The sequence below is a fragment of the Tetrao urogallus genome (genome assembly GCF_951394365.1).
Source record: "Tetrao urogallus genome assembly, chromosome: Z".
NCBI classification, from domain to species: Eukaryota; Metazoa; Chordata; class Aves; order Galliformes; family Phasianidae; genus Tetrao; species Tetrao urogallus.
Genome location: NC_136816.1, coordinates 33042474 through 33058433, shown reverse-complemented (window position 1 = coordinate 33058433; position 15960 = coordinate 33042474). Strand labels below are relative to the sequence as shown.

The 15960-nt window shown below is 34.4% G+C and overlaps 1 protein-coding gene across 1 annotated transcript in view; it reads left to right on the top strand.

The window, feature by feature from the left end:
• LRRC2 (leucine rich repeat containing 2) overlaps positions 1–15960 on the top strand; it is a gene marked incomplete at its 3' end in the record, with an annotated part of 66502 nt that overhangs the window by 17192 nt on the left and 33350 nt on the right. Inside the window, exon 3 of the mRNA XM_079548549.1 lies at positions 7985–8141. Within this exon, the coding sequence (XP_079404675.1) occupies positions 7985–8141 (157 nt within the window). The remainder of the gene's footprint in view (positions 1–7984; positions 8142–15960) is intronic.

Genomic DNA, 15960 nt, shown 5'->3' with positions numbered 1-15960 from the left:
TCTCAAAATTGTGGGAGTGAGCAGTCACATTACAATAAGGTATTTTTCTCTGTAATTTCCTAGTGAATGGAAGGAGGTGAAAATAATATTCACCTTTGAATTGTTTTTGTCTTCTACTAGTTGGAAATCTTTTTTCTTGCTCTAATGCTATAACATTTTTTTTCAAGCTGTGTTCTAATCAAAACTAATGTTAGAGTTGCTAAGGATGTGACTGAAATTTACTTAGAATACATACTACTTTATTAAGGAGACAGTAAAATTAGAAATTTGATTTTTCTTGAGTTTATAATTCCGAGATAATTATTCTCAATTTTTCATTATGAAAATTGCAAATTAAAAAGTCAAACAATAAGGCCAGTAAATGCTATGGAAGCAATTGTTTTGGTTGACCTGAAATACAACTTTGTCCCAAACTTGGATACAGAGGTATAGTCTTCGGTTCCTTTCTGATTCCAATTGTCTTCTGAACAAACAAAAAAATAAAAATTCTAGTTCCCATCTAGCTCTAGTAGAGAACATTTCTTCATGTGATCGCAGTCATTCAAATGATGAGATTAGTTGCTGCAGAACTGTCATGTCTTAGGTGTCAAGACCTTGGATACTTACAGTGATGTTAAAGCTGTGTAGTTTCATATTATACACTTAACTACAAATATCTACATCACATCAAGGAGTGGAAAGCTGCTAAAAGCTTTCTCTTACTTGCTTGCTTGTACCAAATAGGTAACATTTTACTCTGTCATATCAAACATGACTTACATTAGGAGGCAAAAAACAAATGCATGTATTTTAATGTTTTTCATGGCATTCAAGTATGATTTGTCCTGTTATAAGATTGTATAACTTATGATTATTGTTATTATTTGCCCAAATTAAAGACAGAATCAGACACAGCTTCTTTTTCTCTATAACTCTATTAAAAGAAAGTACAGGTATGGAAAATGATTTTGCAGACTATGCAACCAAAGCTGTACTGGTTGACAATTTCTATGTAAAAATGTCTGTAAACATGTCAAAATTTTTGACAAATAGCCTGTGTTTTATTTAGCCAGGAGTGGTAATATCAATGACATTCTAGTTTCTGTTACAGATTTTGCACATAAATTAATCACTAAACTGACTAAGTTTTGGACAATTAAGCACTCAAACAGTAGAACGTATCAAAAGTGGGTTTGCCTATGTAGACTTGCAAGCATATAAAAGTTTGGCTTCCCATTGAGTAATCTACTAATTTGGCAGTGTTAAACAGAAAAGCTGTGCTAGGTGTCCATTCAGGAATTAACTGTTGAATCCTCTTTCTCCCTCTTTTTTAACTAGTAAGTATTTCTATTCTATTTCTACTTTTACCAATGAAACAGTGATATCTCCTTCTGATAGTAGACATATCAAACTGTATATTATTGCTCTGACTTGCAGACATAATTATGGGAACTGGTTTTCTTCTGGGATGTACCAATTTTCTTTCTGAATGCTGTAAAATTAAGTCTCACAGAACAATAATTGCCAGCAATAGGGATTTTACAAGAAGAAAGTAGCTTTGCTGTAGCTTTATAAGGTCCCCAAGTAAAGTCTCTCTGAAAACTTCAGTGGCAAATGGAAAGAGCACACAAACAACCGAATGGAGTTATTTTTTATGTCAAATTTCACTGTTAAACTAGAATAGTCGCTTTTACTGGATATTCATTAGTATTCATTTTTTTTTTTTCTATGAGAGCTACTCCAAATGTAGTGCTTCCTGTTTCGTTGTGTTGGCCAATGACATCAGAAGCAGATGGTGGTATTGCATTAGAGGTTGAATCTTCTCACCAGTATTCCGTTACATTTGTTATTGTGTGACAGATGGCAGCAGAAGAGCAATCTGACACAGTAGTGTCTGACATAGAAGTGTGTATGAAGCAAAGGTGTGGAACTGAATTCCTTCATGATTAAAAAAATTGCATCCACTGACAATCAGTGATGCTTGCTAATTATTGGAGACCAAACAGTGGATGTAGCAAAATGAGGCAGTGGGTTGTATATTTCGGAAGGGAATGCAAAAGATAAGCTATGTTCAGAATGGCCATGCACACCTGTACGCCATGAAATGAAGTGTCACAATCAGCTCATCCATGCAAACTGATGGACTATGACCGGGAAACTATATGGAGCTATATATTGGCTTTAGTGCAGTGGAAATACTGGTGGCAACATTGGAATATTGAAATTTTGTGCTAGGTGGGTCCCACAAATGCTCACTCAGGAAGAGAAAGAACACTGTGTACAAGTTTGTCAGGGCCTCTTGAACCAATACAAGGCTGAAGGAGACAATTTCTGGGGTCATAGCACTACTGCTGAGGAATCACGGTGTTATCACTGTGAGCCAGCGTCAAAACAGCAGGAATGTGGATTCTCCATAAAAAGTTCAAGATGCACATTGAAGTGGATAAAGTGATGTGCACTGTGTTTTGGAATAGGAAAGGTGTGATCGTTCTTGATTTTCTGAAACCTGGACAAACTATAATGCTGATCACTACATTGCTACACTGACTAAACTGAAGGCTCATGCTCCAGGGAAGAAGATGGCCTTTATTTTGCAGCATGATAACACCAGGTCCCGTATCAGTCTGGAGACCATAGAGCACCTTGCCCATTCTTGGCAGGACTGTCCTACCACATCTACTGTATTGTTTGGATTTAGTACCTTTTGACTTTCATCTGTTTAGGCTGATGAAAGTTGGACTGGGGAAATATTTTTCTAGCAACAGTGCTGGAATAGCAGCTGTGAAATGGTGGGTCACTTCTGCTGGAGCAGATTTTTCCAAGTGTGGCATGGAGGCCACATGTTCATTGCTGGCAAAAATGTTGAAAAACAGTGTTTCATAGCTGAGAATTTGTTCTATCAAATTGTGTTATCATGCTCTTTGTATCCATTGTAGTTTCCATGGAAATCAATAGGAGGCATTACTTTCACCTATGGATGGTGAAAATGTTACAACAAAGCTGCTACTTACTGTCTCATGCTTTAGGTTTATACAGTGTAGCTGTGGCTTAGTGATTCACCACTGTTGAGTACAAGCTCAGTAATGGGTACAAATATTTTGAAATAATCTGGAAAGTGGTCTGAAGAAAACTGTCTTGGATCTCCTTTGGAGAGGCTTAGTAGTAGAGGAATTCAGAGTAAATCACACACACAAAAAATTGAATTCCTAAAGGGAATTCTGTCCTTCCACCTATGTCCCACTCCTTAAATGTCATGGAAATGATACTGCATTTTAATTATGTGAAGTCCTGCTGTTCATTTAAATTATAAAGTAATTATTTTATCATCTCTGAGACAATTATTCATACAATGAATATTAAATTAAATAAGTTGGCACAGACTTTTAGATAATAGAGTAGGACTCAATTTTACAGTATATGATTGTAAAGAAATGTATTCTATATATGCAGATCCACATTTCCTTGTGGAACAAATTCTTAATAATTATGCTTCACTTTTAGGCTAATTTGAGCCAGCTGATGTCTCAGGTCAATATAGTTTTATTATAAGAGTATGGCTGCACTGGAAATTTTCTAAGCAAAAATAGTATAAGCAATACCAATATCAAACCTTTACCGCTGTGTAATTTAGACTCAGTGAGTCTCTCTGAATCTTAGAGTAAATTGACTATTAGTTTGGCTCTGCCTCTTCAGAATGGATAGATTTTCGCTAGGAATTGTGGTTGATAACTACAGTAATGAAATAGCTTTACCTTTGTCACAGCTCCACCTTGAAGAGTCTCTGTGACAGCACCCATAAGGTTCAATGACCCTTAGCTTCTTTTCAGTATACCAACCTAATGTTTATGTCTCAAGTGTCTACATCCCTGTGTGTACCTTGGCAAGATGGAGGCAGTGATTAATTAGTACTTATATTTAAGTGCTGATACAAGAAAATAACAAAGAAAATATTTTAAAATAATAAACAGGCTTGTCCTATAATTCGATACTATGAATGAAGTCAGATAGGCTTTTCTCTTCTCTTTCCTGTTGTGCTTACAACAGCCTCAAGACATGTCATTATGAGAAAAGTATACTGTTCTACAAGTAACTCAAGATTGTGAAAGTATGTTTCAGAAACATTTCTTATTTTTCTAACAGTTTTTCAGGCAAATCCATGATAGAGAGGAGCTCTTTAGGGATTTTGGACTCTTGAACTGTACGTTTTAATTATTTGCACAGGAGAAAACAATGGAGAGTTAATGAAACACTAAATTGAGATCCTTTGTGTGTAAGCATATATCTACTGAATTAAACTATTTCTTCAGAAAAACAGCACTGCCACTATAGCTGAATGAAAACTAGAAAATAACGCCATGAATATTCATGAATTTTTCAATGAATTTGACTCTATTATTTCCCATCTGAGTGTTTGCTTTCTGCTCCTAACTAATGAATATTTATTCGTTAGTGGATAAATAAATTTAAAATCATTTTCAGAAAATGCTCAGGAAAAGCAATTTTTTGAATTTTTTATCTTCGTGTTGGCAAATAAATTAGATGTTCATTCAAATACAGAGCAGAACTGCGCTTGGCTATTCTGCTTTTCCTCAAAAGATAATCTGGATCCAATAGATTTAAACAACTAAAATATGTGCAAAAAACAGATGATTGAATGATGGAAAATTCTTTACTAGTCAATTGTGGCCTTCCTCATATGATTTCTTCTCACAAAATGGCAGCAGATTAATTCTTTCATTTATACTTTTTCTGCCAGTGGTATCATCTGACTTGCACTCTCTTTTCACTGGGAACAGATAATTTCCACTGGTTACTTTCAGCTATTAGTGACAGCGATGTATTTACCATAGAGATTGAGTAGAATCAATGCACAGAATGGACAGACAAAATGTCTCAGTTTTCTCAATTCCAGAGAAAATTTCCCTCTTGATTTTACAAAATGCCTAATCCAGTTTTTGGTCCAAAGATCCGAAGATGCTAAGAAATGAGACAGATCTGCACTCAAAGTTTTGTTTTGGTCAATGATAGGTCAGATGACAGGGCTAGAAATAGAAAAGGAAAGTAAACTTTTCAGAGCTGAAAAATTCAATCACGGTTTTAATTCAGACTCATATGTAGCAGGTAAATTCTCTCTTATTTGGAAGCAGTAAAATCAGCAATGTTATTACATTTGCTTTTTATTTTCTTTTAACACCGTTTTTCTTTTTTTCCAAATGAGAGTACTTGTAGATATTGTTTTGCTGTTAACATGAAATCCTGGCTATCATCCAACTGTCAGTCTTAGAGGAGAAATTTATCAGTAGGCTGCCAGCTTTAGCATGGCAACAGAGGACTACAAAAGAGTACAGTGAAATTAGAGAGTAAAGCAGACACAAAACTGCAAATTGCAGTGCTCAACCTATCTAATTTGTAAATGAAGTAAAATATCACATCAATTTATGCTTCATTAACGTTGTCAAATGTGTAGTAAGATTGAGAATGCTAAAGAAAAGCACATTACAGCAAAAGGATTTGTAAAATTACATTTGCAAAATGTAAATATCACAGAATTGTAGGGTTGGAAGAGACATCTAGAGATCATCTAGTTCAAGACCCTGCTAAAACAGATCCCCTACAGAAGATTGTGTGAGTGGGTATCCAGGCGGATCTTGAGTATCTCTAGAGAAGGATACTTCACAATATCTCTACGCAGCCTGTTCCAGTGCTTCATCACTCTGACCGTAAAGAAATCCTTTCTTGAAAATTATATAAATAAATAATTTAAAGACAGAAAATAAGTCTGGACAACTAGTAGAATAATGGGATCCAGTTCCATTCCTTGAGTGCTATGCCTGAGTTTATGTTAATAGTTGCACAAGAATATCCTGACACTATTTAAACAATGAGTAATAATGAGATAATGTTTTTTCTTTAAGCATTTTTTTTATTAATCATCAACTTTAAAATATTTTGGCTGTAATTTTTTCTGAAGTCATGAAGAAGCTGGGCAGTTTAATTTTTATTTGAGAGTGATTTCTGTTTTTTAATGTCTTTCAAATGTATTAAGATATCTGCGGGATACCCCCTTCATTCTGGGAGGACACATTTATTTGCTTCACAAGAGCAAGTGTTCCCCATCGCTCCATGATGCATCTGACAGTTAGGAGCTGAAGAGATTTTGTTTTGATAACAAGGGAAAAAAAATCGTACACCAGTGGAATAAACCAAGACAAACCTGGACTATGGCATAACAGTAGAAATGTAGAGTTGCAAATCATGTCTGTTTCACAGAGATGTTTTTCTGTCTTGTATTAATGTTGTGCATTTACTTTCTTGATGAACTGGTGTTCTTGCTTACAGTAGCACCTGTGATACTCCAGATAAATACTATTTCCTATGTGATGCATTTTCAGTTCTGTGGAGGTGGGAAAAACAATACTAATAAATTTACTGTTGGTATTTATTTATTTGCTTTATTTTGCTGCAGAAAAAAATGTGCAGACTGGTGTGATGTAGTAACTCACACCAGAAAGATGGAGAGATTTCTCATTACTAGCCTTAAGGCATTTCAGGCATTTTATTTTAGCTGCCAGAAACAGATATATATAGAGGATGGATCATAATGAAATTACATGTAGTGGGTAAATGAAGAAAGAAATGAAATAATCCACATCAAACATCAAAGGAAAGGTAGTAAGGCAGAACTGCATGTTTAGACTACATGTCTGCATGTGTAAATTTGAAAAGCACTGACATTTAAGATAGAAATAACTAAACTAAAAGCAAATTGTGATCAACAGTCAAGTATAGCTTTGATTAATTAGAAGTTTTAATTTAGATACAAGTTAAGGAGCAGTCTCCCAAATCTAGAGTTAAAAAACAAAGCAAATGAAAAATTTGAAGTGTATCACCCTACTTAATGTCTTGGGGGATCTATTGGTCTTAGAAGAAAATAAACCTTGTAGAATTCTTCATACACAGCAAACAGTATTGTAAGATATAAAATAATTAAAGACTGTAACTATTACTTCTCTTCTAATGTAATAAAGTCAGGAATAGCATCTCATTCAAATTATTTATTCCAGATATAAACTGGTAAATTATGTGCTGGTTTACAAAGCTGAGTTTAAATGATCTAACCATCAGTTCTATGAATTGATTTTTATCTGATCCAAGTTTAATCAATGTGGTGACATAATTCAAAGATATGTACATCTGAACTGAATAATAAGTAAGTTAAATAAATGTTAAATAAAACTTCTTTTTTTTTTTTTAAGAATAAAATTAAAATATTGCATGAAAAGTACTCATAAGCAAACTTAATTTCTGTGTATTTGAAATAATCCTAGAAATTTTAAAGAAAAAATGTTTTGTATGACTAAAATAAGAACTAAATGCAATTATGGACTGATATAAATGCTGAATATTTTTATTCTTCTTAAAAGAAAAAAAAAAAAAAAGAGCAAAATACCACAAACTGATGAAATGACTTTGGTTTTTTTTTCACTGATTTTAAATACAACTTTCCAAAAGCAATATGTACATATTGTATCTGAAACACTTTTGTTCCTTTGACCATGTTTCATCTTGGCACACAAATTTTTGTTTTGGTGGCAAAAGCCACTTAGACATTCCCCATACACCTGCTTTTCTGTTCTTGTGATGCATTTGACTGTATCTTGATATGTGAATTAAAGCACAAAAATGTGTTTTAGAAAAATCCTCAAGCTGGAAAGAGGAGATAATATGAGAAAGACCAAGCATGTGAGTGCTTCAGATAGGTATCAATTTTAGAGCAAAATGATTGTATCAGCAGTAAAAAAAAAAACTATACGCTCACAGACAACTGCAGTGCTTCAAATGAAATCAGGTCCTGTGAAGATTTGACAAACTGCTGCTCTACATCAAGACAAGTAAGGCGAAGTGTTGAGGTTTGGCCATAAAAGCTCTTTCCATCCTATGTAGAAACATGGTTGAACAAAATTCTATCTTCATTTCTATTTATACAATTTTATTTAATTTACAGGAATTCCCAGAGTCTCTGAAAGATCATACCTATCTGAAAGAATGGCATGTAAGCAATACACTGATTCAAACAATTCCAAACTATATTGCTTTGTTTCAAGATTTGAGAGTTCTGGAGTTATCAAAAAATCAAATCAACCACCTCCCAGTGGAAATTGGTATGTTGGTTCAAACTATTCAGTTATTTATATGTGTTCTATCTAATTAACTTCAGGAAAATGAGTATTCATGGATGTTCTTATGAATTTAATGATAATCACACTTTTTTGTTGTTGTTTGTTTGTTTGCTTGTTTGTTTTTGTTTCCAGTGAACAATGGTATCTACATTTTTATAGTTAGCAGGTTAAAGCTGCAGTTGATTAGTTGGATGGGTTTAGTAAGGCACAAACATTGGAAAACTATTGCAATTTTGCTATCTGACTACAGAAAAACTATAGCTTGTATTTGAATATATAGAGAATAGGTGGTGTTTCATGTTCCTTACAGGCTGGACAGGTAGAAAAAGGCAAGATTATACTAATCATACCTCTGAGAATTGAGAAAACTATGCACATTTAGGGGTTTTGGGGCTCTTGAGAGTCAAATTAATGCAGCAAGTGTACTAAGTCTTTACTTATTTTTAAATGCGGTAGTCCTAAACTTTTCCCCATGACTTATGCTAACACTGTGAGTTAGTATATTTCAAATAATGAATAGAGACTAAAACCTTCTTCTCTATAAGTTATCATATGTTTATTTGGAAAAACAAAACAAAACGAAACAAAACAAAATAAAACAGGAAGAAAGGGAGAAGGCCTCCTGAAACACAGAAACCAGTGATAGGATTTGTCAGGTAGAGTTAATTATTATTTATTTATTTATTAACATTTCCTTTTACACATAAAATTTCCCACTGACATTGAGATACATTTTAAAGTTTCAACCTGGCAACTAAATACTGTAACAAATCATAAGAAAAAAAAAAAAAAAAACAAAAAACAGGAAATAACGGACATAAACAATAACTGTTTTGTAATCACAGAACTCAGATGAGTCAGTTGAGTTTAATGGACTAACACCTTTCACTAGGCAGTAAAGATGAAAAAGAAAAAAAAATCTGTTCCAGAGACTTTACAACCTTAAAATTAATGTTTTAATGTTTCAGATTCTCTGAGTAGCTATCACTATTATTTCAATTGCATTTAAATGGTGGGAATTCTGCTCTTTAGTAGTTTTTGTGCTATGTCTATTCATCTAATTCCTCTCCGATTTATGCTAATCTGTGAAGAGTAAGCCCAAGATGTTACTTACATTATTTCAGTACTTTTGTTGCTGTTAAAAATTAAAAAAAATTAAAAAATCAGGAAAGGCCAGTGAGTATTAAAAAATGTTTAATTTGCTTGCTTCAGATACAATGTTATAGCATTTACCACTCTAATCTTAACAGTGAACTCTTGTTCTGACTTTTTTCCCCAAGATTCACAAGATGAGAGCAAGCATGGCTGTTACTAGACCCTCAGCAAGAGAAGGGTCTGAGTTTGAAATCTATGTTTTCTTGAAACATCACATCAATTTATGCAAAATTATTACTAGATAGAACACATTTGTTAAATTTTAAATGCCATATATTCAGTAGTTCAACATCACAGCAGTGATTCCAGTTTTTCAGATGAAGACCCAGATTCATAGATGAAGTTTAAAAATAAATAATACAAAGAAGCTACTCCTGGACTCCGTAGCTGAATGGTTTAACACTTTTTTTTTTCTTCCCCCAAAACTGCCTGATGATTTTGAGGTTTTTGTTCACCACATTTTAGTAACACAATGCTGTTTTTATTATGGCATAAATTATGCATAATTTTTTATCTCAATTTGCATAATTCCCCCTTTATGGACAGGTACAGTGTTGTACTTCTAATTGGTAGTATTCTCTTGTTTCCTGTAACATATAGACACATGAACACAGACATCAATATATACCGGAAATACCTATTATTTCAATAAGAAAATGTCAAGAAAAATATTGGATACTTTGAAGTTGTATATGCTGCTTCAAAATGAAACTTCAGACTTTAGTCCTCTAAGTGCTAAATTATGGCAGAGAAAACAATCTATGTGGGTTTGTTTTGGAAACCTAAGTAAGGAGTGAGAATTAGGTGCTAAATCAGAAAGTAAGGTCTCAGAAAAGGTTAAGTGCTAAGATATTTATCATTTTGTGTTCTGTTTGCAAAACAGCTGCAAGGAGGTAAGTATCACAGATAAACATACTCGAGAGTAATGACAGATGGTTAACGATGGCAGTGACGGGCATGCTGCTGTGTCTTTTATCTTCAGTCAGAATTGAATCTGAGTTTGGTACAAGTCATCCATCAGAACCTAATCTGGTGAGCTGTGTTTGGGCTAATTTTGTTCTAACAAGATGGCAGTAAAAGTATGAGAGAATAGGAGATCATTTGAATATTTTCAGTTGAAATAAATTATTGCTGCAGTAGCAGTCTGTGGACTAAAACATCTGAAATATATTAAGTTTGTGTAGCTGTTTTACTAGATCTAGGAGGTAAAGCTCTGTTCTGAAACAGGAAAAAAAGAAAGACTAGAATCCATTCCCACATAATTCAGATCTCTCTTTCAGTTCTAATCATCTGTGCACCTAAAAAGACTAAATCAGAAGATAGATGAGAATAATTTTGACTGTTCTTTTTGTGTAAAAGTGGATATTATCATAGAAAACAATTAACCAAAAATGGAGCAACTTGACAACTCTGCAATAAGGGGCAAAGCTCAGATTTGTCAGGTTAGTTTTTTTCTCATGAGCAGAAAAAAAAAGAAAAAAATATACCATGAAGAAGAATGCGTCTAAGAATTTTCTTGAGCAATAGTTTCATGATGAATTTAATGATTTGGCTCTGACTGCATGTGTGCAGTGCAGTGGCTGTACATGAATTGGTGCTAGTGCACTGCTAATTGCTGTCACTGAAAATAGCAAATAGAATATGTTCCTCATATTTACAAAGGAGGCAGTTATCCAGATCTTCATGTGATCCTTAAGCTTTTGTGCCAGGTTGGAATAGTGAGGGTATATCAGGATTCTTTTTTTGCCACAAATTTTCATTAGATATCTCAAAAAGCTCTTAATAAGAACTTTGTACTTCATCAAAATTTTTGATATGACAAATATTGAAGAGGAAAAATATCTGTGCTTTTGAGACATTTCAGAAAAAAATCTAAGGATTTATTTGTATCCTCCTTCATGCTGTAAAAATTCATTTGTGCATACTATTAATTCAATTTTCCAGAACTCAGAGAGGAAATCTACAAGTAATACAGCTTTAAATGACTTCTAGATACATAAAATAGCATTTTCTATAAATAAGATTCCTGGTGCATTAATGTGTGAATTTTGAAGAAGAAAATACAGATTTTAAGCTTAAGTGCAGTCTAGTTCTGAAGAGTTGTGGGCTTATCTTTTTCACATGTCATTTATTCACTATATGCCCAACAACTCAATTCTATATACAGCCTGTGTTTAGTTTGGTATTTTCCAGCTCAGAGATGAGTCCTCTTCTCTGCTTTACCCTTGCAAGATGCACACTTTTAGGGGGTCCAGAAGGAGAACAGCTTATCTACTCATATGAAAAACAGAAGTCACAGAGAAATTCTATAAGATTTCTCTTGTCCCAAAGTATTTTCAGTTAAGCTTGTTACATTTTTGTTTACATTACTTTTCAGAGTTTACAGTAGATCCTCACCCTACACCTTTTTTTTTCCAGAAGGTATCTCCAGCTTACAAGAAATAGGGTTTTTTTAATGTCTACTTTGCTACAAGAACAGTTTTTTGCCTTCTTAAATAGCACTAATGCTCTTCTGTCCGTAGACCCAAATCCCCAGTTTTTCTTTATATTTTTTTCTTGCCATTTCATTCTACACATCTTCTTTTTTTTTTTTTTTTTTTTTTTTTTTTTTTTTTTTTAATTGAGCCCATGTAGCTTGATTAATAATGATTGAAATTTTACCTGCCCAGGATCAATCCCCTATAATCCCTACAAGGTTATTTTATTTTTACTCTTTTAAAGAAAGAATAAAAATAGGAGCAAGGATACTCCATATTTCATCCCTCCCGTGGCTTGATTGCTTTGATAAGAAGTAAAAAAGAAACAAGAAAAAGAAAAAAAAGAATGGACATTGTCATTTGTAAGCTTGAACATTAATTTTACCTTTCCAATAAATCAATGGCAATGTCACTGATTCAGCAGAGAAGATTGGAAAAAGGAAACTGTTTGTCTTGACCTACAGCAAACTGCTGTGTTAGCTAATTTGGCTTGACAGTGTCAGATCAATGCAAAAAAAAAATATTTTGTGTGTTACTACATTTTTTTTAAAGTAGGTCTGCATTTGCATTGAGTGAATTCTTTAGATAATAACTCTTTGTAACTGGACCTGCATTTTGTATCTGATCCATTATTAGGATCACCAGTGTAGGCTTGTCTAAATGATGAAATTACATCAGCATCGTTGCAATGCTGCATTGCACATGGAAAATTTTGATTAAAAGTTTAATTACTGGTTTAATTTTTCTTAAATAACAAATTAAAAATTTAAGTTGAGAATATACACTAGCTTGGGTAACAGCTATGCTATTGAAGCTCCCACTGAAAAATAAAATATTCTTAATTGTGAAAGTATTAGAGAAACCATGGATTTCATTATTGCTTTTACTGCCTCTCTTTGGAAAACACAGAGATGTTTAACTCTTAAATAGACTATTAACTGTTTACTTTCAAATAGATCTGAAAATTCAGTGCTATAAAGCACAGTTAAAAACAGTGTTGTAGCAGTGACAATTTAGAGTTCTTATTTACAAATCCACCGTTTCCCCATTTGTGTTCCTTTGACTTAGACACTTGGATTTCAGAATTTTCATCATGAATATTGTCTCATAGATACGTATTTTTGCAATTGTTTTCAGACAAAGATAACTTAGCAACCTTGTTTAAAAGGGCAGTGATACTCATGTTCTTTTCATCTGAGAAAGGAAAAGATCTAATTCTTTATAGCCTTGTTTACAAAACCAATATAACCCAATTCCAGTACAATTCCAACTCTTGTTGATTGCAAGAATTTCAAACAGTTTTTTAGAGGAAGGGATAATTAGAGATGTGAAGATAAATATTAAAAATGTTGAAATTAAAAGTTTATAGGAGAAAAATAGAATCATAGACTCATAGAATCCTTTGGGACCTCTGATGACCATCTAGTCCAACTCCCCTACACCACAGTTAGATCACATGTATAAAGTCTTCAGGGATGGGGCATCAATCACAAAACTAGGTAACCTGTTCCAGTGCCTCACTGTAAAATATTTTTTCCTTATATCTAAACTGAATATACTCTCCCTGAGCTTGAATTCCTTCTTGTTCTATCACCGTAGATCCTCCTAAAGCTTCTGTCTCCTTCATTCCTGTAGCTCCCCTTTAGATAATGAAAGGCTGCTATCAGGTCACATTGCAGCCTTCTCTTATTCAGGCTGAACAACCACATATCTCTCTGCCTGCCCTCACAGGAAAGGTGTTCCATTCCATGAATCATTTTTGTGGCCCTTCTCTTGACATGCTCCAACTGGTCTATATCTCTTCTTTAGTGAGTACCTCACATCTGGATGCAGCACTCCAGGTGACTTCTCACCAACAGAGTAGAGGGGCAGGATCACCTCCCTTGATCTGCTAGTCATGCATCATTTGATGCATCCCAGGATATGTTTGGCTTTCTGGGCTGCAAGGGCACATTGCTGGCTAATGTCCAGCTTCCTACACACCATTACTCACAGGTCTTTTTTGTCAGGGCTGCTCTTGATCCTTTCATCTCCAAGTTTGTATTGGTAATGAGATTTTCCTTGACCCAGATGCAAAACCTTACACTTGGATTTGTTGAACCTCATGAGGGCCCGCTGCTCAAGCCTGTCTAGGTCCCTCTGAATGGCACAAAAAATAATTTGAAGAGTAAATTGTTTAGTGTATGTCTTTCTCATGAGAAGATGGTTGAGCTTCAAGTAGTAGATTCTGTCAATCTGGCATCCCACAAAGCATTTGATGGTGGCGGAGGAAAAGAACCTGGAGAGCTACCTGACAGCTGGCTGAACATGAGCCAGCAGTGTGTCCAGGTGGCCAAGAAGGCTAATGGCATCCTGGTTTGTATCAAAAATAGTGTTGCCAGGAGGAGCAGGGCAGTCACCATCACTCTGTAGTCAGCACTGGTGAAGAAGCACCTTGATGCTCCATTCAGTTTTGGGCTCTTCACTACACGAAAGACATCAAGGCCCTGGAGTGTATCCAGAGAAGGGCATCAAAGCAGTTGAGGGAGCTGTGTTGCAGCACAGGTCTTATGAGGAGTGACTGAAGGAACTGGGATTATTTAGTCTGGAGGAGCCTCAAGAGAGACCTTGCTGAGCTGTATATAACTGAAAGGAGATTGTAGCAAGGTGGGCATCATTCTCCTAGGTAACAGTGATAGGATGAGAGGGGATGGCCTCAAGTTGTTTCAGGGGATATTCAGGCTTGATAATAGAAAAATATCTTCTCAGAAAGAGTGGTGAGGCATTGGAACAGGCTGCCCTGGGAAGGTGGCTGAGTCACCATCCCTAGAGGTATTCAAAAGTAGGGTAGATATGGCACTGAGGGACATGGTTTAGTAGGCATGGGTGGATGGTTGGATTTGATGAGTGGTCTTTTCCAACCTTAATGATTCTGATTCTATTATTCTATAAAAATGAATGTTTGAATCTAAGAGAATAGACTTTGATACAACAACTGAAAAACCTAGCACAGGCCTAGATAAATGTGTGTGTTTGAAAGGAAGAATCATAAATTTGGAAAAGATAACCTGTGGAGTTCCTCAAATAATTAGTCTTGGATTTTTTTTCTTACTTATTTTGAGGAACTGGGCTACCGAAATCTTCTGCTAACACAGTTTCTCAGTTTTGTCACTACATAAATTGGAGAAGATATGAGAAGTTGGATGGCACATGGGTTTCAAAAAAGAAGAGTTTAAATTCACAGCTGCAGAGTTTAAGGTCATATAGTCAGAAGCTACTGATTTCTTCAGCAAGTCATGCATTCTTTAAATGGAGTAGATGAATGAATAGGAATCCTTATTCTAACAGTCACAAGAAAAATTCAGCATGATAAACACACAAAAGGCAGTAAAAGATAAGCTAAATGCCAGATATTCTCAGTAGAAGCAAAATAATATAATTAGCATTATATAGCAGTAAGAGTTTTTATGGAGTATTACATATAGCTGAAGTCACCTAGATTCAAGAGAAATTTTCTGAGATGGATTCAGATGCTAAAAAAATCTGATAAGACAACTTGAGGAGGAATATTTTTATTTTTTTGAGTGAAAATTAGAAGAATTGGCTTGTTTACACTGGTAAAAGAAATGTTGATATGTCTATTGCTTATGAAAATATCAGAGAGGTAAGCAATAGGCATGGAAGAGGGCTATGTAAATATAAAAGTAACAAAGTAATTCATGGTTATAAGGTTTCCATAAATAAATTTAAACTGGCAATTAGAAGACTTTCTAATTATGTAAGAAGTGAAATTCTGTAAATTTGTTTTTCCATTAGAGGAATGGATGTCAAAAGCCAAATTAATTTTAAGATAAAATGTGGTAAATATATGGAGTTACGTGAAGTAGTGGTGTAAGGGGTTTATTAATAATGTCCTGGTGTGCCCTATTAACTTCTCACGGTTCTAGAGGGAAGGTTAATGCTTATCTACCTTTAAGCTGTCAGGTGACATAACTTAATCCATTGAACAGACCACAAGTAAAAAAAAAAAGCTGGTACACAGAAATTGGTTTTATAGACAGATCCTGGGGAATTGTATTCCACTCACCTCTGAGTGAGTGAGTGGAAACTCAGTTGCCCTAAATTAAATTAAGTCATAAGGTATATGGCTTTATCCAGTAATTTGAATAATCTTAGCCTCTGCAGTTACT